The sequence below is a fragment of the Homarus americanus genome, unplaced genomic scaffold (genome assembly GCF_018991925.1).
Source record: "Homarus americanus isolate GMGI-L3 unplaced genomic scaffold, GMGI_Hamer_2.0 scaffold32583, whole genome shotgun sequence".
Taxonomy (NCBI): domain Eukaryota; kingdom Metazoa; phylum Arthropoda; class Malacostraca; order Decapoda; family Nephropidae; genus Homarus; species Homarus americanus.
In genome coordinates, this window is record NW_024713129.1 from 21231114 (window position 1) to 21255126 (window position 24013).

Sequence of the window (24013 nt, forward strand, 5' to 3'; positions counted from 1 at the left end):
CCCAATAAACGTCAATGCCACCAAATTGTCAGAATTGGTTGACTTGAGTTTGGAAGTCTTAGAGCCACCATTGACAACAAGTCTAACTAGCCAAGAATTGAGAAACCTTAAAGAGACTCCAATGCAGGTGCCGAAGTGGCCTTCCCACACTCAAAGTGTGGAGAGATGTGTGAAAATGGTCACAGAAGCAGCGGGCCATGTTTACAGCCACGAGAGGCGAGAAGGTTACATCAAAGCACAAATAGCAAGCAGACTACTGATGACAAGAAACCAAAGCAAAGAGAGTATGAAGGCATTGGTTACTTTCAAATAGACTACGGATAATAAAATATAATAATTTGAAACTTGAAACAGTAACATGTGTGCAAACGCTGGTTATGTTATAAATTCACAAATATGTACATTTAAAAATCCATTTGATGTAGGTAGGACTTATTATAAAAAAAAATTTATGCCAGAATATTGTTTTGCATGCTTAAAGACTACAATAAATTGCTACCAAATTACTCGATTTTCAATTTAGCCAGTTCACCCCCTAAATTGACACACCCTAGTGGCAGTGGCCAGCGACATCAACCCACATGAATCTGACCTATATATACTGTTAATGAATAAGATCTATTCCTTTGTGTATGAACCTCTGTCCTGCGTGGTAATGAGAAGTGATACCACCCTCAGTGTCAAGACCTGACTGAATTACTCAGAATAAGCAAACTGTACTCCAAGCTTTATCAATAATTTGTTAAACTAAAAAGTATGTCTGATCCTTAATCAGGATAACCCACCATCACCCTCCACCCCTTGACGGTAGTGTTCCAATTTATAAATTAATTGTGTTTATTTGCTAATATTACCAGGCACTCTCAGCCAGCTACATTAAACAAGATTTTTTGTGCTTAAAAGTACTATTAAGTTTTACGGGCTTTTGGTAAATAAAATTGGGTGAGTGTGGCTGGGGTGAGCTCTACAAGTTGCCAGGGACGACACGTCAGTCTCATCATACAGTATGTTCGACCACTACACATTGTATGGTGAATATTAATATCAGCACATGGCATGTTTACGTTACTGTCAACCTGTTATCTGTATTACAACTCAGCGAGGACATGACTGAGTGGGTCATGTTCAACCACCCACACACCACACCACCCAATGACATACACCTATACACTATTCACTCCTGTATTTCCTATCAATAGGTTAGGTTAGGTTAGGTTAGAACATGGAGTGACACTTCAGTAGAGAGGAAGACACCAAGAGGAGAGTGGCGGCTCTCAGTCCTCCCTGACCTGAAGCACCCGACCTGCTACTCTGGATTCGGATTCCTGGTAGTTGTGCAGAACAATCACTCACGTCTTTCATATTACAAGTCTTAGTAGATCATCTTGGTCAAACACACTGTCTAACATACCTCACTGAGAACACATGGAACAAGACCCTCATTGATCACGTGTGGATTGGATCTCCTCTCATTTTTTTTTTTACTGGGATTAGCCAACCCGGGCACAGGTCACTGGGGGGCGAAATAATAATAATAATAATAATAATAATAATAATAATAATAATAATAATAAAATAAATAAATAAAAAAAAGATCAAGAGTGAGAAACAATATACAGTATGTATGTTGTGTTGTCAATGGTAAGAGAAACAATTGAGACCCTGCAATTGTGTTTAAATGAGGCAGAAAGTCAGATCAGCAACCTGGGACTTGGTCACAATTTTCGTGATGTCATTTGGCAGCAGGGTCTGCCATTAGACAACATGTTATGCTTCCAATATCTTATTGCGTTAACCAAATAAAGAATTAAATGTGGCGTCCCCATAGTAAATGGGTTAGGGGAGATAGTGTATTAACTGGTCAGGTGGATACTAGGCTCACACCACACCCACATATATTGCTACTGGTGAACTACATAGTGTACATATTAGACTATGTAACACCTGCCACATACTCTCTCTCTCTCTCAAATTCAAAAGAACTTAAAAAATACCAGACACATTTTAAATAATCTCTTTTAAAATAATATCAACATCATCCAAAACTTAAAAATATTTTTTTTTCACAGCCCAGGTTGGCAACGCGTCCAAGGTGAGGCTAATGTTGGACCATTAAGTGGCTCCATGCACTCCACCACCACCGCTATGTGCAGTACAGGAAGTGTGGCAGGTGGACACATCCATTCATTCATACATACATACATACATACATACATACATACACACACGCATCCATACATACACACACACACACATGTGCAGTCAACAAAAAATTTTCTACACCAGACCAAGAATTCTGCACAACACTCATTTACGAGGGTGATTCCTGTTAATTTCTCTGCATTAACTATATGTGATATAAAAAAATACATCATACTGGTTATAAAATGCATCACTCAACCATAAATACCAACCTTACCAAATTAACATGGCCTCAGTCAGTGACCGTTACAAGGGCCATCAGACCTAGAGGTGCTGAACGTTTCTTTGCTGACTGTACATTAATGTGAAGTCTTCCCATCATGCAGTGTGAAACAAATCGTTAATGGTTGAACATTTATCACAAGCAATTCGTATTTAAATTAACTCTTGCATCATAGTATTGATCGCAGCTTTCAGCAAAATATTCCCTTTGAGTGTGAGGGACTGATACCTGGAGGAGGAGGTGTGAGGAGTAATGTCTCTCTGAACATGAGGAGTGTGTAGGTACCGTAACACTTGTACAACGTGACGATAACTCCAAGTCGTGGTGTCGGGAGGTACACAGGTAACGCTCGTGTTAGGACATCGAAAAGGCCATGTGTAGGAAGATCGTTAACTCCTACACCCGCCAAGCATTTAGCACAACAAACAGACAAACAAAGCAACTCGACAACAAGAACCCAGTGTGTTACACTTCCTATACGACCTGAGAGATCTGGGTCGAGGAGTGCTCGTGGGTGTCCACCAACCACGCGTGACCAACACAAACAGGGCCACTCCCAGAAGGTCAGGTCACGGTCACCACCAATAATGATGAACAGCGCCAGTAGGAGTTTTGACGCATCATGGTAGCCGGTAAACTGCTCCACCAACCACAACACAGCATAAAAACCGGAATTACTCTCAGTCCACGAAGTGTAGAGTTAGTTACACGTCTGGGGTGGAGGAACTTACACAGTGTCTCCCGTCCTTTAGAGTGACTCCATAACACCGAATTTATTTTATTTTTTCCTCCACATGAACAACTTGGAATTTAACTCCTAATTGTTTTGTTTTTCTAAACTATCCGTCTTTACCAACCCTCCATGACCAGTCCAAAGTTTCCCCGTCGTGTTATGGTGAACATTGAGATATGTTTACTACCAGGCTACACTAAGATGTAATATTTACATTAAATATTCATTAAAAAAAATCACAATGGTACCGCGAACTACAGACAGTATATGTGCGAGTAAACCCGCCAGGTAGTGGTAATAACTAACGCCTCAAGAGATTGCTTTGGTGTCTACCTCAGTGTAATTCCTAAATCCGGCTGTTCAGAGCATTTACGGTTACCACCAGGAAGCGCCATTCAGCCGTGGGCTATAGCGCAAAACATAGTTACTGTGCTGCACTGTACTAGTACTGAGGCCGAAAGTTCAATCACGTCTTCCCCTGTCTATCACTGACAATGTATCTTGTCGAACTGTTCATATCCCACGTGGCAGCCTGTCACTCCCTTGTAGTCTAGTATAGTGTGTAGTAAGAGAGCCATGGAAACTATACCCACCTTAAGGCACGAACTGAATCCAGTGTAATGGAATATATAAAGCATCCAGTAGTGTATAGTGTCTTGACTTAGTGCCCCACACACCCCTCCTCCACCAATACCTGACCACAAGCCACTTTCTCCACCGCTCAGTCTACATATATAGGCTAAAGGTCAGAGCCTAGTATGGTGGCTCTTCATTTATGACACGTCATAAACCGTATGTTCAGCCTCATATTACGACCCCTAATAAGAGTTACATAGTTAATTATCTAAAAAAAAAAACATTGGTCAGGTTTGTTGATAAACTTTCTAATTATTATATATAGCTTTTAATGGTCAGTTTATTTAGGCTTTGGTTTATAACATGTAGAAACTGGAAGAATTGAATTGAATTGAAACACTTTATTTAGCCAGAAAAATACAGATACAGAGTGGATAATAATAACAATATTAACATGGCTGAGCCAGTTGAGAACCTGAGCTCTCTTTGTGGCACCTGATATATACTATACATTTACCTCAAGGAAATATTATGTAACATTTAGTATCATCTGGAATAGTACAATAGCATGGTGGTAATAAGAACATCTCATAATGTTACCACGGTTATCACTTCAATATTTATTTATTTATTTATTTATTTATTTATATATATATATATATATATATATATATATATATATATATATATATATATATATATATATATATATATATATATATATATATACTCACACACATACACACACATACATAAACATATGCAAATACAGACATAGATACACACATACATATACACACATATATATATAAATTACAGTGGAATTAAAAAACATAAGTATAATGGGGGAGCAGTACAACCTGGGTTGTACAGTAATAAGGTTGAACAAGAGGATAGAGCTGTCAGGATTATGTCTAGTTGGCAATTATGTTTATTGCAATGGTAATAACTTATTTATTTACATGATAATTTCCGATAAAACGGTTTTGATGGTACAATAAAAGCAGGTACTGTTCCCTGTACCAAGTGTCTCCCACACCCTGTACATCCACATCAAGTTCCGCCCTCGTAATGCCACATCTTGTGTTTATAACAAGAGCGGCCTGGCAGATTCATATGATATCATCGTTGGTAACTTAGGATAACGACACTATAACATTCGTCTTGGGTAATAACATCTTGTATAATGGTCGCCTGTGTGTCTGGGAGGAACACCAGCTCGACTGTTTCTGTGGACATCTGTGAGATAAGGACTTTAATAGTAAGGTTTATGAACTAAACTTTTAACCTTTTAGCAAAACTATACTGTGTAAAAAACCATCAAAATACCATTCACACTTTTGTTCGTAGAAAATCCCTCACAAGTCAGTTGATGGGACAGAGATCAAGTGAGATAGACGGAGCGTGTATTGTGTAACGAAGACTGGAGACAGGGCGAGGGTGTGTACTGTGTTGTCCGGGAGCTAGGGTGGGGACCTGGTACAGTAGGTAGGGTGGACAGTATCGTGTCTGGCAATGGGAATAAACCCATTACCTGCGTCGGTGCAGGAGGCAACGATATTGACCGGTGTAGGGGTGAGGAGCTCCGAGACAAGTATAAGGCTCCAACAGAGGCTAATAAGACGTGGCTGAGATGATGAAGGAGTTTCTTTCCAATGGATCAGACAACACTGTGTAATGAGAGGACACACGTGACTGATCAGAGGGGCCCCAGCCATAACCCCCAATCCACCTAACCATAAGGATTGGGATCTAAGACCAATGGCCACCAGATCTTACCGGTGTATGAGGTTTGGGATTTGCTTGACCTCCAAATTTGTTTCTGTTGACTCCTTTATTATATAACGTTTCAGCTAATGTAGTACAGTATTGATAGTTTCCCTTTAACAGCCCATAAAACTGCTCACCAAACTATAATCGACACATGATCAGAGAATTATTGTATTATTGTAAATAATTATTTATGAAGGAGGTTCGGCACTGGTAACATAAGCGCCTTCGTCAGGTAATGTACAGTTAACCTGATGAGTGGGACGGCCCAAGGCCTGGCTGGACGATTAGCAGCCCCCACACCCACCGCGCACAACCTCAACCTCGGGTTTCATCGGAAGTGATTAAAAGATTATGAGTCTGTCCATCCGTCCGGAGTTATAGTTCACATTGGATAAGGAAATTTTTTTTTCAATTTTGTACAGCCTATGTGGACTGTAGTGAGATATTACGTCATGTTAAGATTGAAAACATCCACATGAAAGGTTTACAGCCAGAGACTCCAGGGGTTACGTTGTGTGTTCTTCACCAGGGAATGTTCTGACTAACGCCAAACAACACCAGGAATAAAAAAAAGCATCGCTACACTAAAGTAAAGGACAACTTAAGCCATCAAAAGAAAGCAGACCTGCTGAGAGGCGTTTGTTGGAACAAGGAACCAGATAAATATTATCAATTTTCTAGGCAGAGGAACAATGTGAGGAAGTTAAAAAAATCAGAAAGATGCAGAACAACCCACATATAAAGAGGGCGTTTTTATAACACAAGAATACAATGACAAATATGACAAAAGTACCAAGAAAAAGCTGTCGTCTTTTCACAGTTCTTGAGGTGCCGGAGGAATGGGACACTACGGAGATAAAACATTACTAAAAGGAAAACTCAGAAAATGACCAACAACCAGAAACCAGAGTCCAACACGCCCTCTACTGCCACACTCTGGACTCCCATATAAGAGATTATATCATGAATCATATAAAGAGAAATGACTTATTCACTGAGAAATAGTACCGACTTGTGAGAGGTAGAGTGGCAGGCATTAAACTACAATGAAAGTGACGGACACTTCACAGAATAATGAACGAGGGAGTGGCGTTAGAAATGACAGCGTTTGATAAGGTTTTCACAAGAGCGTCTCCTAGGTAAACCCATCTCCATTACCGGAATAACAATATTGTACATCATCTTTCTCACTTAATATATGACGGAGTTGATGTTAATGGATCTGGGTCAGTTATTAACGTTTTAATTGATTTTTTTCCCAAGGAGCATCAAATAATTCGCTCCCTGAACAGATCTACGCTGTGTACAACTAGTGAATCGTAACCCTCAGCGCCACCACAATATAATCCGTGTTACATAAACTGACCAAGACCTGGATATAAAAGCCCGAAGCCTTACTTAAACTCATAGCGTAAAAATCAGTAAATAAAAACAAACACCAGCCATCGAAAACAAAATAACAAATAACACAACGATTTTACTCAAACAACAATATAGGGTCTGACATAATCGTCTTTAAAGTGTAATGAACGAGCATCAAGACACCTGGAACGTGGGTGAGTTACTGGTAAATGGAACACTACCACCAGTCATCTCTCAGCAGAACACACACACACACACACACACACACACACACTCTCTCTCTCTCTCTCTCTCTCTCTCTCTCTCTCTCTCTCTCTCTCTCTCTCTCTAGGTCGAAGAATGAATAACAATTTAAGCGGGGGAACATAGTAGTCCCGCTTTAACTATCAATAAAACAGTGTAGTCCGGGTGAGAGTGGCGGGGAGTGACGGAGCGGGGCTAGGCGGAGTGGAGTGGAGTGGGGTGGGGTGGGGTCAGGTGGAGTGATGTTGAGTAGAGCGGGGCTGAGCAGGGCGGGGCAGTACCAGTATTGAGAGACCAGGTCGTGTGGGCCCGGCGACAGAACTCCCTAAGCACAGAAAAAAAAGACATTGGACTATAGGAATTAATAATGCCCAGAACTGTCCTTATAATGCCCGAAACTGTCCTTATAATGCCAAAAACTGTCCTTATAATTCCCAAAACTGTCCTTATAATTCCCAAAACTGTCCTTATAATTCCCAAAACAAATTAATAATGTCACGGTGTCCTATACTTTTTATCCTCATAAGATCCTATTGAACAACGCCACATATTCTATTACGGTAAGGTAGCGTTTGTACAGTACTAATACCAAATATATTCCAGCTATATCACATCCACACTAATATGTATAAAGCCAGCCAGCCAGAGCCTCTCTCTCTCTCTCTCTCTCTCTCTCTCTCTCTCTCTCTCTCTCTGTTAAAATATGCCCTACAAGCTTATATTCATTACATTTTTAAATATGGTTGAGGGAGAGAGAGAGAGAGATAGAAAGAAAGAGCATATCACGTGATCTTTAAAGGGTCACGCCCCGGCACCTGAGCAGTGTGACGTAACACTAGTGGGGTCAGCAAGAGGCGGGAGGGGCAGCACAGGCGGAGTCTGAGGTCGAAGTGGCATATAATAACCAGGCAGTAGGTCACGCCAATACGTAATGGGCGTGTCACCGCGGCCCCCTGATGTGTTGTTAGACGGGGCACTACCTAATAATAATAATAATAATAATAATAATAATAATAATAATAATAATAATAATAATAATAATAATAAACGGTTTATTAATAGAGTTGCAGCCGGTGGGTGAAAATTTACAGACTTACATTTGATTTAGACATAATGATATAATATGCATTGAATATATTTACAGGGCTGTACAGTACATTAATCAGGAGTTTTTATTATTTTAACAATAGAGTCACTCAAATATCGGTTAACAGGGATCATCACGGCAAATTCGCACCATCAACCACGTTAAACTCGCTTCAACCACAGAAAACTCGCTTCAACCACGAAAAACTCGCTTCAACCACGAAAAACTCGCTTCAACCACGGAAAACTCGCTTCAACCACGAAAAACTCGTTTCAACCACGGAAAATTCGCTTCAACCACGAAAAACTCGCTTCAACCACAGAAAACTCGCTTCAACCACGAAAAACTCGTTTCAACCACGGAAAATTCGCTTCAACCACGAAAACTCGCTTCAACCACGAAAAACTCGCTTCAAACGAAAACTCGTTTCAACCACGGAAAACTCGCTTCAACGAAAAACTCGCCTCAACCACGGAAAACTCGTTTCAACCACGGAAAACTCGCTTCAACCACGAAAAACTCGTTTCAACCACGGAAAACTCGCCTCAACCATGTTAAACTCGCTTCAACCACGAAAACTCGCTTCAACCACGAAAAACTCGCCTCAACCACAGAAAACTCGCTTCAACCACGAAAAACTCGCTTCAACCACGAGCTCAAGCTTCAACCACGAAAAACTCGCTTCAACCTCGCCTCAACCACGAAAAACTCGCTTCAACCACGAAAAACTCGCTTCTCAACCACAGAAAACTCGCTTCAACCACGAAAACTCCTTCAACCACGAAAAACTCGCTTCAACCACGAAAACTCGCCTCAACCACGAAACTCGCTTCAACCACGAAAACTCGCTTCAACCACGAAAAAACTCGCTTCTCACGAAAAAACCACGAAAACTCGCTTCAACTCACGAAAAACTCAACCACGAAAACTCGCTTCAACCAAAAACTCGCCTCAACCACGAAAACTCGCTTCAACCACAAAACTCGCTTCAACCACGAAAACTCGCTTCAACGAAAAACTCGTTTCAACCAGGAAAACACGTTTCAACCACGGAAAACTCGTTTCAACCACGGAAAACTCGCTTCAACCAAGTTAAACTCGCTTCAACCACGAAAACTCGCCTCAACCACGGAAAACTCGCTTCAACCACGAAAAACTCGTTTCAACCACGAAAAATTCCTTCAACCACGAAAAACGAAAACTCGCTTCAACCACGAAAAAACTCGCTTCAACCACGAAAAACTCGCTTCAACCACGAAAAACTCGCTTCAACCAACCACGAAAACTCGCCTCAACCACGAAAAACTCGCCTCAACCACAGAAAACTCGCTTCAACCACGAAAAACTCCTTCAACCACAGAAAACTCTTCAACCACGAAAACTCGTTTCAACCACGGAAAATTCGCTTCAACCACGAAAAACTCGCTACAACCACGGAAAATTCGCTTCCAACCACGTTAAACTCCTTCAACCACGGAAAATTCCTTCAACCACGAAAAACTCGCTTCAACCACGGAAAACTCGCTTCAACCACGGAAAATTCGCTACAACCACAAAAAACTCGCATCAACCACGGAAAATTCGCTTCAACTACGGCAAACTCGCTTCAACCACAGAAAACTTTCACCAGCTACGACAAACTCTCACCAACCACGGCAAACTCGCTTCAACCACGAAAAACTCGCTTCAACCACGAAAAACTCTCGCCAACCATAGAAAACTCTCACGGACAACACCTAAGAGCCAAGGACAACACGTCGCTACATCACTTCTGACAGGAGACTGCATGTAACAAGATGAGCCCAGACGTCTTCCAGTCACTTGATAAAAACATTCCGCGCAAATGTCAACGAAACCGGTTCCTCTCGACTCTTTGCTGATGTGTGTTTACGAAATTCTTATTATTATCATTATTAATGGTAGTAATATCTTTAATTGTTATTATTATTATTATTATTATTATTATTACAGCAATCATTATGCTTCTTGGGCGTCCTTCTCACACCATGCTGCTTCACACGAGACAACAGTAGGCGGGTACTCGTGTCTTCAGCCCTCAAGATGTGATCCTCGTCACTCGTGTCCTTGAACTAATTATCTAATAAGTAGTAACTACACACCGGGACCGTCCAGCTAGGAGTGTGTGTGTGTGGTGCAGGAGTGACCACAGGCCTGGTGAGTGGGGTGAGGTGGAGTTGGTGCCCCAGGCGGTCATCATAATCCCCCTCCGGGATATCACCAATACAAGGCTCAGTAACTACGTCGGGTGAGAGGCCAATTATGTTCATGAGCAGACACCCTCATACAGTGGTCATGAGCAGACACCCTCATACACTGGTCATGAGCAGACACCCTCATACACTGGTCATGACCAGACACCCGCACCATGTACAATGACTTACCACCCTCACAATCAGTCAACACAGCTGACACAACGTCCAGGGCTGTCTTCACTTCAGTCATCATACGTGTTCACCAACCAGTTTAAATGTTCATTGAAACTCTCGTTCCCATCCATGACCTTCACCGTCCATGAACCTTTATAAGGCGACAATAACCAACCATCATTACCTCCACCACGATGCCTGGCAGTCACCGTACGTCACATACTGGCCCTAGAGCGAGGTGACTGTAGTGTGGTGCACCCGTGACACACAACACTATTTACGGAGTGTTACATTTGCCGCCATACATCCAGGGGCGGTGAGCAAGGTGTTGGAGGGCGGCACACAACCACACCCCACCTACTGTAACTCTCTCTACCATTGTTGTGGTGGTCCTCCTGCTGTCTGGTGAACCATTACGCCAGGTAGTTATCTCATGATGGTGGTTGGTCAGTCATTGATTACGTCATATTACGGTTAGCAATACCTACAGTACAGCAGTGATAAGGTTTTACTGTGCTGTACAAAAATATATTATTACCATGGTACAATTAATAAATGTAACAATTATTTGTCAAAGTGTACTGTACTGCTGAATCAAAATGTTAATGATTATACCTAAGTTAGCATTCTCCGGTAAGAGTCAGTGACATAGTATGTGTATAAACTAGTGGACCTATGAACAATTAAGCTAATTAAATATATCCGGGATTTGTATTTTGTTTGTACAGTATGTATGTCGTGAGTCATAACTATAAACAGCGCAGGTGTTGGCTGTTGAAACACTCCTCAGGTCCAGCGACAACATCTAAGAGGCTTTTAACTTTTTGCTCTTATGTCCACCTTCACACTGCAATGTGCTTTCTGGTCGTTATGTCTAAAAATAACACGACAATCACCCTCCTACTCGACCATTGTCTTTCTTTTGATATAATAGGACTGGCGTCACGTCTCCGCAATGATGCCTCAGCAGGAACACAGACACCCACCAACGAGTTAATCCGAGAAATCACTAATAGCGAATCAGATAAATACAATGCGCTGCTATACACGACTTGTGGGTGGAGTCAAGCCCAACAGGTCCACCACCAGGGTCAACCTCCACCTGCCTCTCACAGATCGTCGCCATGATTATCAAATTATCCTTGACGCTTGTAGATCAATATTACCACCAATTAGTAACACCTACACACACCACTGAACTAACGTGAGGTCCTCCCAGCCCAGACACCAGTGAGAAGTCTCGACGCACTTTTGTCGACTGTGAAACGAGATACTGTATATAAAGGATCCCTGGACGACAGTGTTGTTATGTTATAAAATCCTCCTATCAAGAGGCACTCAGTACACTGGCTCCCTCTCAGGTCTTAATCAGCACCATGGGACAGATCTGTTGCCCTATTCTCCCTAACGCCATTAGCCACCTCACGTCCTGGTCCACGTGTTGCTGGCTGCTCAACACCACAACAGCATCAAGCCATCACGACCTTACACAGAAGGCTACAACACCATTCACTTTCTCTAAACACTGTAAAAATGGTCAGATTCATATTTAACTTGTGTGTTAACCCCAAGTTTCTTCTCGTTTTTATACCGAAAGTGTATCGTCAATTACTAAATGAATATAATGCTAATAGCCTCACGAGGAAAAAGGGAAATTTTCTGCAGTGTCACTCGTCCGTCACTTATAGGAAAGGTAAAGGGGGAAAATTATCTTATTCCTATTTCTTTAAGACACAAAAACACAATATCTAGTTATATGTTAAAGTAAGAACAGAAAATATATATAAAAAAAAAAATAAATTAAAGTTAAGAATATAAAAATTAACAAGTTGGCTTAAAGAACCCACGTGAAATATTGAGAAAGAATAAAGACAAGTGAGAATAATAACGAAAAATGAATAATTGAAAAGAATAAGAAATAATAATAATAATTTAAAGAACAAATAAAAACCATACGTTGCTACATCATAATTACTGAACAATTTACTTCTAATTATTGAACGCCACACTTAAAACAGCCGCCACCACCTAATTAATCAACGCCACACCCACCATAGACTCGTATTTATGACGGAACACAAAAGTGATTAATAAATTTCGACTCAAAGGTATTCTAATGCGTTTCTCCCATAAAGAATTATACACTAAAGCAGTTATTCCTATGCAGTACCTGATTTTCTCTCTCAACCATTGCTCAATATTGAAACCATCTGTGAACCGAGCATTAGCCACCACCAGTTTACGCGTCAATAGAGAACTTATAGTGGTAACAGTGGTGGGTGTTGGTGGGTGGCTTGACGGACCAGAAAAAAAAAACACGCAGTAGACAGGTTGCGTCCCACCCAGCCCAGGGCGTCACCCTCACTGACTGACTATAACTTACCGCACCGTGATCACAGTTTACACATCAGTTAATCACTTAATGTATAAGAATAATGTATATTTATGATGTATACATGTTGGGTGAGCAATAATGATTTAGGGTTGTGATTCAAATCTTAAAAGGGCGTTTCGTTATACTGATTGAAGATGTAGGAAGGTGTGGTACTCTTCAAACATTAAGCACACCTCATGCCCTACTGTCGTTAAGATAACTTCATTAACAGCATCTCAACTGCATCAAGGACAACTCTGAACAGTCACACATCTGGACAAAAGCTTACCAGAGATTCGCTCTTGTTTCAAATATGAACAAGAGCACTGTAAGTCTCAAACGCCTCAACAAATTGTTCTTACAAAACGCGATCTTGCTTATGTTCCTATTTAGCCGAGGAAAAAGAGTAAGTTTCCACTATTGCAAGAACAGCCATTCGTCAGTCACCAAGCATCAACAACTCTCACTGACTGTAAAGACCATGAACACAACACACAGCACTGCGGGAACGTCTGCCACCACCACCAACCTTGATGATGACAGCCCCGGCAAACAGACGACACGAACTATTGCAATGGACAACAAGAGGAGGAACTTAACCTCAGGAGGCGTTCGTACAATCACTCACTCTCACTCACCGACGACAACAAAAGGATAAATTTTCAAAACGTAACAGAAACATTATCACTAAACAATTTATTTTCAGACGACACTAACCAACTGCACAAAATATTTGTCAAGCTATAATAACTTTCATTTTCGTAGTGATTTTTCTTTCCATCATCAGACATCGCGTGGGAGCAGCTGGTCATCACAACCAAAGGTAGGGGATAAAGTCTAAGTTAATTTGATTTTAATAAAGATGATTTATTTTATATTACTGATTCAACAGAAAGTTACCACGTTTAAATATATATTATGTTATAGGGGCCTATATTATACCAAGAGCAAAGGCGACATCATATCATTGTCTAATATTTGTTTAAGTTCTATTAGGCTAGGCTAGGCTAAGTAAGTACACACACACACACACACACACACACACACACACACACACACACACACACACGGGATACCAATTGTTATCAGCACCAGAGGTTAAGATAATCCCACTAGCTCCAGAGTGTTCACCTCTTATCACCGCCATTAGTAAGTAAAAGTAAATATTGAATGTTGGGGGCCTGGAAGATAAGGCAGATTACCACAGTGAGTCAATAGTTATAGGTAGTGGTAAATGATAACTTGAGAGTCGCCACTAGTTCTACCATTATCATCAGCACTACCAACATCATCAGAACATAAGTATGGAGGAAACTGCAGCGGGCCTATTGGCCCATACTGGGCAGTCCCATTTACATCCAACGCCTATTGCTCATATAAGCATCCAACCTATGTTTAAAGCTATTCAGCGTATTCGAGTTAATGATGATGTTTGGTAACTTGTTCCATTCATCCACTACTCTGTTTCCAAACCAGTGTTTACCTATTTCGCGCCTAAATCTAATTTTTTCTAATTTAAAACCATTGTTACGAGTTCGCTCCTGGTTGGATAGTTTGAGTACCTTTGTAATGTCCCCTTTGTTTAGCCCTGACTTCCATTTCTACACCTCTATCATGTCGCCCCTCACTCTACGTCTCTCAAGGGAGTGCAAATTAAGATGCTTTAACCTGTCTCTGTACTCAAGGTTCCTAATGCCCGGGATTAGTCTTGTCATTCTCCTCTGAATTCTTTCCAAGGATTCTATATCCATTCTGTAATACGGTGACCAGAACTGAACTGCGTAATCCAGGTGAGGTCTCACAAGCGCAAGATATAATCGTAAGATGACCTCGCTAGTCTTGTAACTAACACTCCTTTGTATGAACCCAAGTACTTTATTAGCCTTGTTACGAGCAAACACACATCGTTTACTTGGCTTAAGGTTCCTACTTATCATTACTCCTAAATCTTTCTCGCAGTCGGATTTCCCAATGGCATCGTTGTTCATCTGGTAACCGGTTTCCCTGTTTACATCTCCTATACTGAGTACTTTACATTTGTCCACGTTGAATTTCATCTGCCATTTTTCAGACCATTCGAAAATTTTTTTTAAATCCTCCTGTAATTTTGCAGAGTCCTCGTCAGATTTAATAACACGTCCTATTTTAGTGTCATCAGCAAATTTACTTATGTTGCTGTCTATGCCGATATCTATTTCGTTTATGTATATAATAAATAATAATGGTCCAGTACTGAGCCTTGGGGAACTCCACTAGTGCCGTTAATGCTCACTCGCTGTTTCCTGTCCTGTAACCATGCCCTAATCCATTTAAGGATATTACCTTTGATGACATGCGCTTCTACCTTTCTAATTAGTCTTTCGTGGGGGACTCTGTCGAAGGCTTTGCTAAAGTCGAGATATACCGCATCATAATTGTGCCCCTCGTCCACCGTTTCAAAAACTGATGAAAAGAATGTTAATAGATTAGTTAGAAATGAACGCCCGCTTGTGAAGCCATGCTGGGAATCATTGATCAATCCGTGCTTCTCCAGGTGATTTCGAATAGAGTTTGAAATGATTGCTTCCAGTAATTTGCCTACTATTGATGTTAGACTGATTGGACGGTAGTTAGAGGATAGTGATCTATCCCCCGTCTTGAAAATCGGTATTACATTCGCTATCCTCCAGGATTCTGGTACTACACCTGCTTTTAAGGACAAGTTAAACAACTTTGCTAAGGGCATACTAAGCTCTTCCTTACCTTCCTTTAATACTCTGGCAAATATCACTAGATCTACCACCACCATCGGTACTACCACCATCACTACATCTACCACCATCACCAGTACTACCACCATCACCAGTACTACCACCACCATCAGTACTACCACCGTCATCAGCACTACCACCATTATCACCTCTACCACCACCAGCTCTCCCTATCAGTGGTCATCACATCATCTCCAAGTCACGTTGTTGTTCTGAGATACACACGTTCGTGTTTATTTACCACCTGAGGCCTCGTGGGGGGAGGGGGGTCTCTGACATAACGAATCACCTGAAGATTAGACACCCCAGCTTATTTCACCTCACGAGTAAACACTTAACCTAATTTATCTAACCTTTCCAGGTACCGTTATGGTGTTTACTCATTAGGTGAAATAAGGTGGGGTCCTGTTCTTCAGGTGATCCCTGATTACTTGTTTACCAAGAACATCTTTGTTATTCTGTTTGTTAGTGTAGCTTACAGGGTATTAAGGCCTGAAGTCTGAACGGCGTGGCTCAGACACACTAGTACGAGTATGATCGGTTACACACACACACACACACACACACACACACACACACACACACACACACACACCAATGTCTGACAGCATATTCTGCGTCTTGTTCCGGAGCGGTTGTGGTCAATATTAGTCACAGTTTTACTGCAACCAGTAAAGGGATCATTTGTGGTTAGCGCCGCGGGGTCTTGACTGGACTGCTGCAACGTCAGTACGTCACTCAGTTTCAATAAGTGGATGACAAGGGGGAGGAAGGCAGGACGGGTGAGGACACCGAGTAGAACCCCCCCTCCAAGCCTGTGGGTAAACCCAACTTGTGAACAACCAACATCTCCTTTCTCCTCCTCCTCTTGTAACAATCGCAGCAGCAGCAGCAGCACCCCTGACGGTGCGAGCCTTCTACTGTTGGCTACATGTCGCCTTAAATGTGAGCGTTAATTGTACGTCAATTGTCGTTTCCGATACGCACACCACAAACATTCTTCCACAATGTTGTGTTAGATATTTCACTCACCGATGAATATTTATCGTTCTAAATATTCAAATATTTGATAACAATCATCAGGTACAACCCGACCATATATACACTATATGGTGAAAGCTGTAACACGAAAATTATTGTATGCAATTAATAGTTCACTCACCCGAGCACTGAACTGTTCACCAGGTCATAAATAATGAAAGGTCGCCCCCCTTGACAGTATTTGGCAAAAGTCACAGACACATCCTGAGGTTAAGTCATCCCAAGCTTTCCTTTGACGGTCAAATTTTATTTTAAAAGTTAGTACTGATCAAGTGATTTATAATATTGTAATTTTTATTTTTTGACCGAACTCACTTGAAACTTCTCCTGCCATTAATATTATGAGTTGGGAGACATAACGTGAAGCGTTACACACAAACCAGTAACAGTCAATCTACAGGTAGCAATGCTCGACAAACTTTTGCCAGTTAAATATTTCCCGCATCAGGTTAGTGACACATCACCTCAACTTTACAAAGGTGACCAGGGAACCGAGACTCCAAGGGTAGTCTCAAGTTATTAAAAGGGTGATGTTTTTTATCTTTTATTTAAATTTTTTATAGATTACATAATACAGAGACATTACATAATTATCTGTGAAATATGTGGATGATTTGTCTTTTAAAATATCTTTGATCATCCATTTATTTTAACGTCTTAGTTTTAATCCACATACAGTAAATATAATCTGAAATTAGCATGATCACTATATTCTTATCCTTATTATTACTACAATTACTATTAAACATTAACAAGTGCAGAAATAATTCTATTAACACTGCAGAGTCGCAGACTGTATTAGGAAATTCTTATAAAGGTGTTATCAAGACCTCGTAGGCGCAGTCAGTTTATTATGAGAGATGAGTGTTGTCCTCAGTTAATAAACACTGTACCCGCCTTTTGTCCCACTGTATCCCCTTATGAGTTCCATCGCTCGCGGTGACTATGGGAGCCAGTACACTACACCATAACGGTAGGTAGTGACGCCAGACCCTTTTGACACACCATCCTCATGACAGATTGCTCTCCGTCACTTACGCTCTAGATACCCGCCTGATTTTTTAACTTTCACTGACCAAAAAGTACAATCTGTTCGACACATGGAGTTCATCACCTTTCCGGGGTAACAGCTGTGTTCCTAGTTCGGGGGCGTTTTTCATCCTGGTAAAAGTTCTTCAAGATAATCCCAGCAGATGTGAGGCTTGCCACGAATGCAGTATCTTGCCAGCCTTTGTGACTCAACAAGCAAACTTTGATCCGTCTTGCCAGAAATCTCCTCATCACTACCACTCACTGGGGCGGCGCCTCACATAATATGAGCCACACACCAGTGTCTCTCGTGTATTGACTCACACATCAACTGATTCACAGAAGTGATGTTTCATTAAACCTGATATTAGCGCTACTAAAATCTACCGAGTGTAAAATTTTTAGTTCGAGGTTGAACACACTGGTCGAGCTCCCAACTTATTTTGGCCAATTCGCATAGAAACCCAATCGGTCATAATGCCAAATGAGAAAACAACTAGAACGTGCGACACACATTGATGGCAAAATTATCGTTTCGGTCATCCACCGATTTGGAAGTTGTTCAAAACATCAAAAACCATCGGAAAAAAATAATTTCAACATAACATAACTTAACCTCAAAACTTGAAATCCTAAAATTCGCTGGATGGCCGAAACGATAATAATACTCATTATACAATAAAACTAAACAAAGGCACTTACGGGGAGTTTGGTTAAGACAGGACTAACTAATGTTTGTCTGATAGTCTCAGATATAATTATTTCGAACACAATGAAGGGTCAATGTTTACTTTCGGACAACACTGGAAATTTAGGAATTTTATCTTTGCCAATCAAGAGTTTGGAAGTTAGTTCAGGTAATTTGCGATGGAAACGTCATAGTAGAAAAGCGTCTTAGAATCGTCGAAATAACTGATTACAAAGACAAAATTCGTAACTTTCCCCGTGTTGTCCAAAAGTAAAATAATACCCAATCAAGACCTACACAACTTGGTAAATATATACAAGACAAACAACAGTTAAGCTGAAGTTTGGGTTTCCAACAATACCTAATCTCTACCATAACAGAAAAGGAAAAAAAAAATATCAGTATCCTTGAAAAAGAAGTAGGCATGTGTCCCCCCCCAACCCACAATGAAAACAACGCAGGGACGCTCCACCAGACTGAAGGATGAACAATATGCACCATCATCAGTCAATGTCACTAGCCAGTAATGTTGTTCTTAACGTGAAATATTAACTTACGACACTATATTTTTATTTATCTATTTACAACAGGTGTTTCATTACGGTCAGGTGTGTACTACCTTTACTAATGACAGGTATGGTGGACTGTCCTTACTAATGACAGGTGTGGTGGTGTCCTTACTAATGACAGGTGTGGTGGTGGTAGTCTATCTTTACTAATGACAGGTGTGGTGGTCTGTCCTTACTTATGACAGGTGTGGTGGTGTCCTTAATAATGACAAGCGTGGTCTGTCCTTACTTATGACAGGTGTGGTGGTCTGGCCCCAATAGTGACAGGTGTGGTAATGGTCTGGCCCCAATGACGGGTGTAGGAGACCAATATCCGTGCATGTTAGCAGGTTTCATCAGCGTATGTCAACAAGGCAGCCAGCCCCCAGCACACGATCTCACATTGACTCCCCCCACCATGATAACAGCAGAGAATTACACGGGTCATCGCGGCTTTGAAGTCTTGACAGCGGCCACAACCTCCATGTAAAGCAAGGATCTGTACCAGTGTCCTTCAGGTGGTTATAGAAGTTATAATTCCGTGACGTAGTGGCTGGAGGATGGATGCATGAAATCTACCTCATTTCGTCTGTAAACAACTCGTGTCAAGAAATTTAAAAAAAACTAACACAATCGTACCAAAATCTAAATCTTTACTTACCCCATCCTGAAGTGATTTCAGTTAATAAACCCAAATGTAACGAAATAAACACTAAGGTGTTTTCCTGCGACACACTCCACCTTCCACCACTGATGTACACTGAATGAGGCGTGGGGCGAGAGTCACCACCCGCACAACAGGTTCATTGTCATAACTAAAGTTGCCTACTGCTACCATATATTACGTTAACGCAGCTCTACGCCACATGCAGGAGGCATCATGCTTTGACATATCATTCGTATTGTGAGCTTAATTATATATATTCTAATTACGAAGAATATGGTAAAAAATATAAACTATTAGGTGTTTTACAGAGAAGTTGTTAACATTGATAACGACATATGACAACTGATCTTTCTTGACTCGTTCCTTTATTTTTTTTCTTTCACTAACTCTCGTAAATGTTCTCACTCGCAGCAAAATATGAGAGAAAGTTAGCAGAAAGACCCAGAAGTTGTTCTCTGAAGTCATTAGAAACACCATCCAGGTAAAGCTGCCGGAGTAATGAACAAAATTGGGAAGAACTTAACAACAACTGAGTGAGATCGTCAAAATAAAAGTCTACATATTACTGCTTACATGTTTCTTTACGTCCTTTCACGATCACTGGATGCCTTTGACATAAGAAAAGTATAAAAGTAATATCAAGAGGTCATTGTACTCCTGTAAAAAGAAAAAGAGAAAGTACGGGTAAAAGAATGACTTACATATTATACGTCTCTTAAATGGCTGTAAAGTTTAGAAGTTATTGGTAAAAAAAAAAAAAGAGTCCCCTGCATCTGGTAGACAATTGAAGCCGTCTAGAGAGTAAAATACCTATATAAAGACGCGTCATCTTATTTCGGGTAGCCAGAAGGCAAAGAAAGCCACACATTACCAACTCGCGACACCTATAGCAAATAAGAACTACGGTCACCCTATAGCACTGTGATAAATAAATACTAATTCTTGACACTTAAAATTATACAGCTGGCGAGGAAGATAATCTAATGTGTTTACAATTTGCAAGTTAAATAAAGAAGTCTTGGTCTTTGACGGCAAAACAAAACACTTTACATTCCTCTACGGTTTTTGCACTGCCTCTTACAAAATTTTACTGAGACTTTACTATCGTTACAAAAAGACCCCGTTACAGCGGTCCTATGGTACTAATTTACGTGGTAATATATATATTTTTTCAATGATCTTTAATGGTGACTGAGAGGCTGTTACGGTGGACTTGTGGGTAAATATCACAAGTATAACATTGCAACTTACACTAACAGGGAATGATGGATCACTCCCACCACACAACACTCACAAGTCCAGTTATACAATAAAATACATACACAATCATATACATTCATACAGTACATATAGTTACATTCACCCCCCCCCCCCCTAGTGCCTTACTTGTCCACATCTCATAATCCTTCAGGACATTAACAAAGCTTCAGTCTCACCCGCTCCGCTCTACCTGACACACGTAACTTGTTTAATATTCACAGGGCTTCCAGAACGATATTATCTCTTGTACTCATATCAATAATAATTTTTTTTTTATTTCTTCTGTTCACGGGCTTGTATATAGGCGAGTGACGATGAATAGGAATAGTCCAAGTGGCATCATATGAGCGCTAGGCAAAGGGTCCTCTGGGCAACACCTGACTGGCGTTACGCGTGTCTACAAGCGGACTGATAAATGGAAGAATTATGGTAACTAGAAGAATTATGGTAACTTAAAGGTTCTGTTATGGTGACTAAAAGGTTCTGCTGTAACTTAAAGGTTCTGTTGTAACTTAAAGGTTCTGTTGTAACTTAGGGGGCTCTGTTATGATAAATAGAAAGTTTTGTTATGGTGAAATAACCTAGGGTGTTTATTCTTCAGATCACAACATTTTGAAAATACCTCCGTTAATACTTTTTTAATCCACATCCTGCCATTGTTCACATACACCCTTCTCGTTCACCTTCCTAACGCAGCAAATAATTACTCCGGGTCATAATACGGTTTTAGGTAGCAGAATCTTCGCGCCTAAATTACCGGGTGACTTGATTCTTTTGTTTCCAGCTGAGAGCGTCGTGGGCGTTGTTGGGCGAGGGAGGTGTGAGGAAGAAGGAGGAAGTGTGAGGGAGGAAGGAGGAGGGGTGTGGGAGAGGAAGGAGGGATGTGGGAGAGGAAGGAGGAATGTGTGAGAAGGAAGGTGTGGAGGAGGAATGTGTGAGAAAGAAGGTATAGGGGAAGAGGGAAGATAAATATGTGGGGAGTTGGGAAGGTTGGGGAAGAGGAATGTAGGGGAGAAGGAAGAGGGGTTGGGGAGCAGTAGAGGGGAAGAGTGTGTGGGGAGAGAGGGGAGAGGAAGGAGAGGGGAGGATGAGGAGGAGGGAAATTGGAGAGTAGAGGAGGTAGAAGGAAGGTCGGGGAGAAGGGAGAGTGGAGGTGGAGAAGGGAGAGGAGCAGGGGTGATTATCACACACAATTGGCTGAGAGAATTACAGTGTGATTCACGCGCTGCAGGAAGGTCGGGCAGCAAGGTTGCCAGGGTGACGTACACAAGGTAGTGATGTGAATTATTTTTCTTGGCAAACACCGACTGTGTTTCTGATGGTGCTAAGTAGAGATAATCGTCGATAAATACAAAAGTAACTGAAGTGTTTGCCAAAAAGATCGTTTTTAATTCATATATGGAAAGATTTGTTCTTACAGCCATAATATAGCAATTTATAGCCAAGTAGATTAGTCATTGTTAGGTTAGGTTTTGTATATGACCAATCACTAAATGTATTTTATTACCTACTGTACGTAAACGTGTTTATCCAGTCAGAAGCATTTATAAAAGATAAATACATAAAAGTTATCGCGAATATGCAATTACGTATTCCTATTTAGTGTAACACAATATATATATATATATATATATATATATATATATATATATATATATATATATATATATATATATATATATATATATTATTCAGTGCATTGACGTACAGAGAAGAACGAGAGTGGTGGTGGGGAGGAGAGGAAGTGTGGCAGACGGCAAAGCAGCTCACAACACCGACAATATTATTTACAGCATAGTCCCGGGACCTCTTCCGTTCTCACACTACTGCTTGGTCAAGCAACAGACTGTTTCCCATTCTCTCTCTCTACACATATATATATATATATATATATATATATATATATATATATATATATATATATATATATATATATATATGTGTGTGTATGTGTGTGTGTGAAAATATATACGCACTGCCTTAAAACTTTCCTGGAGATCTCATGAAGTCTAGTAATGTATTAGAAAAGCAATATTATGATCAATTGTGGGCGACCTCACATATAACAAGTGAGGGCAGAACTGCTGTTGGAGTGTACAGTACCGTATGCATTCAAGCGATCTCCACGGAAATCTGTAAAGGAGTGTGCATAATTCCTTTTCTGAAACACATACACACGCACGCACATACACTCATACTTCCCAAGCTCACCTATGTCTCCCCTGTCTGGTCTTCCTCCCTAAATGCCACATAACGCAAACACCTAAAAAAAAGTACAAAAGGGCATGCAAGATTATTCTCTCCCCTTCCTGTTCCACATGTCAAGAAGCGCTCAACACACTGACCCTCTCGGCTCTCTCTGACCTTCACCACGACCTCATCTGCAAATTTGGTGAGAAGCTTCTGCACCATCCTCACCGCCGGCTCCTACTACCACCCGAGATCCCTCGTCTGCGAATTGCTGTTCGACACCACAACCGTATCCAGCCCATACGAGCACGTACTGATCACTATAAGAACAGCCCAGCCCCAACCATTGTATAAATTATCAACAACTCGTAACCAACCAGTGTATTCACTCCCAGTCAATCTTACCTCTGCACTGTCACTACGTTGAAATGTCCTGTAGTACGAACTTCTCCCCACCTAGTCATTATATATCATATTTGTTAATACGAATCACTTATGCTACTTGTATATTATTTGTCAATCAAGTGACCCATTCCCCAATTATGCAACTGTATATTTTTAACCTTCCGGCTGCCATGCTCTTTCAATAAACCGTTAATTATTATTATTATACACGCACACACGCACACACACACACACATACACAAATACCTATACAGTACAAAAATAAGGATACAATATCTAAAGTGTCACATCCTCCCCCCAATTGTCTCTGTAAAAACGTTTTGGTCTTTATTCTTATGTACAGTATTTCTGGTGAGGTACTCCAGTGTTTCAACCATGCGAGTGAATGACAGTCAATAAATGAAGCTCCTCAATAATTAACAAGTTTAGCCGTTATATCGAACTAGTGACACTATTACTGTAAATTAAAGTAGTT

General features: G+C 40.8%; 1 protein-coding gene across 4 annotated transcripts in view; it reads right to left on the reverse strand.

The window, feature by feature from the left end:
• LOC121869202 (plasma membrane ascorbate-dependent reductase CYBRD1-like) overlaps positions 1-19786 on the reverse strand; it is a 118066-nt gene extending 98280 nt beyond the window's left edge. For all 4 annotated transcript variants that reach the window (XM_042370466.1, XM_042370459.1, XM_042370451.1 and 1 more), the window contains exon 1: positions 19678-19786. In XM_042370466.1, coding sequence (XP_042226400.1) covers positions 19678-19682 — 5 coding nt within the window. In that variant the 5' untranslated portion in view covers positions 19683-19786. The remainder of the gene's footprint in view (positions 1-19677) is intronic.
• Positions 19787-24013: the final 4227 nt, after the last annotated feature.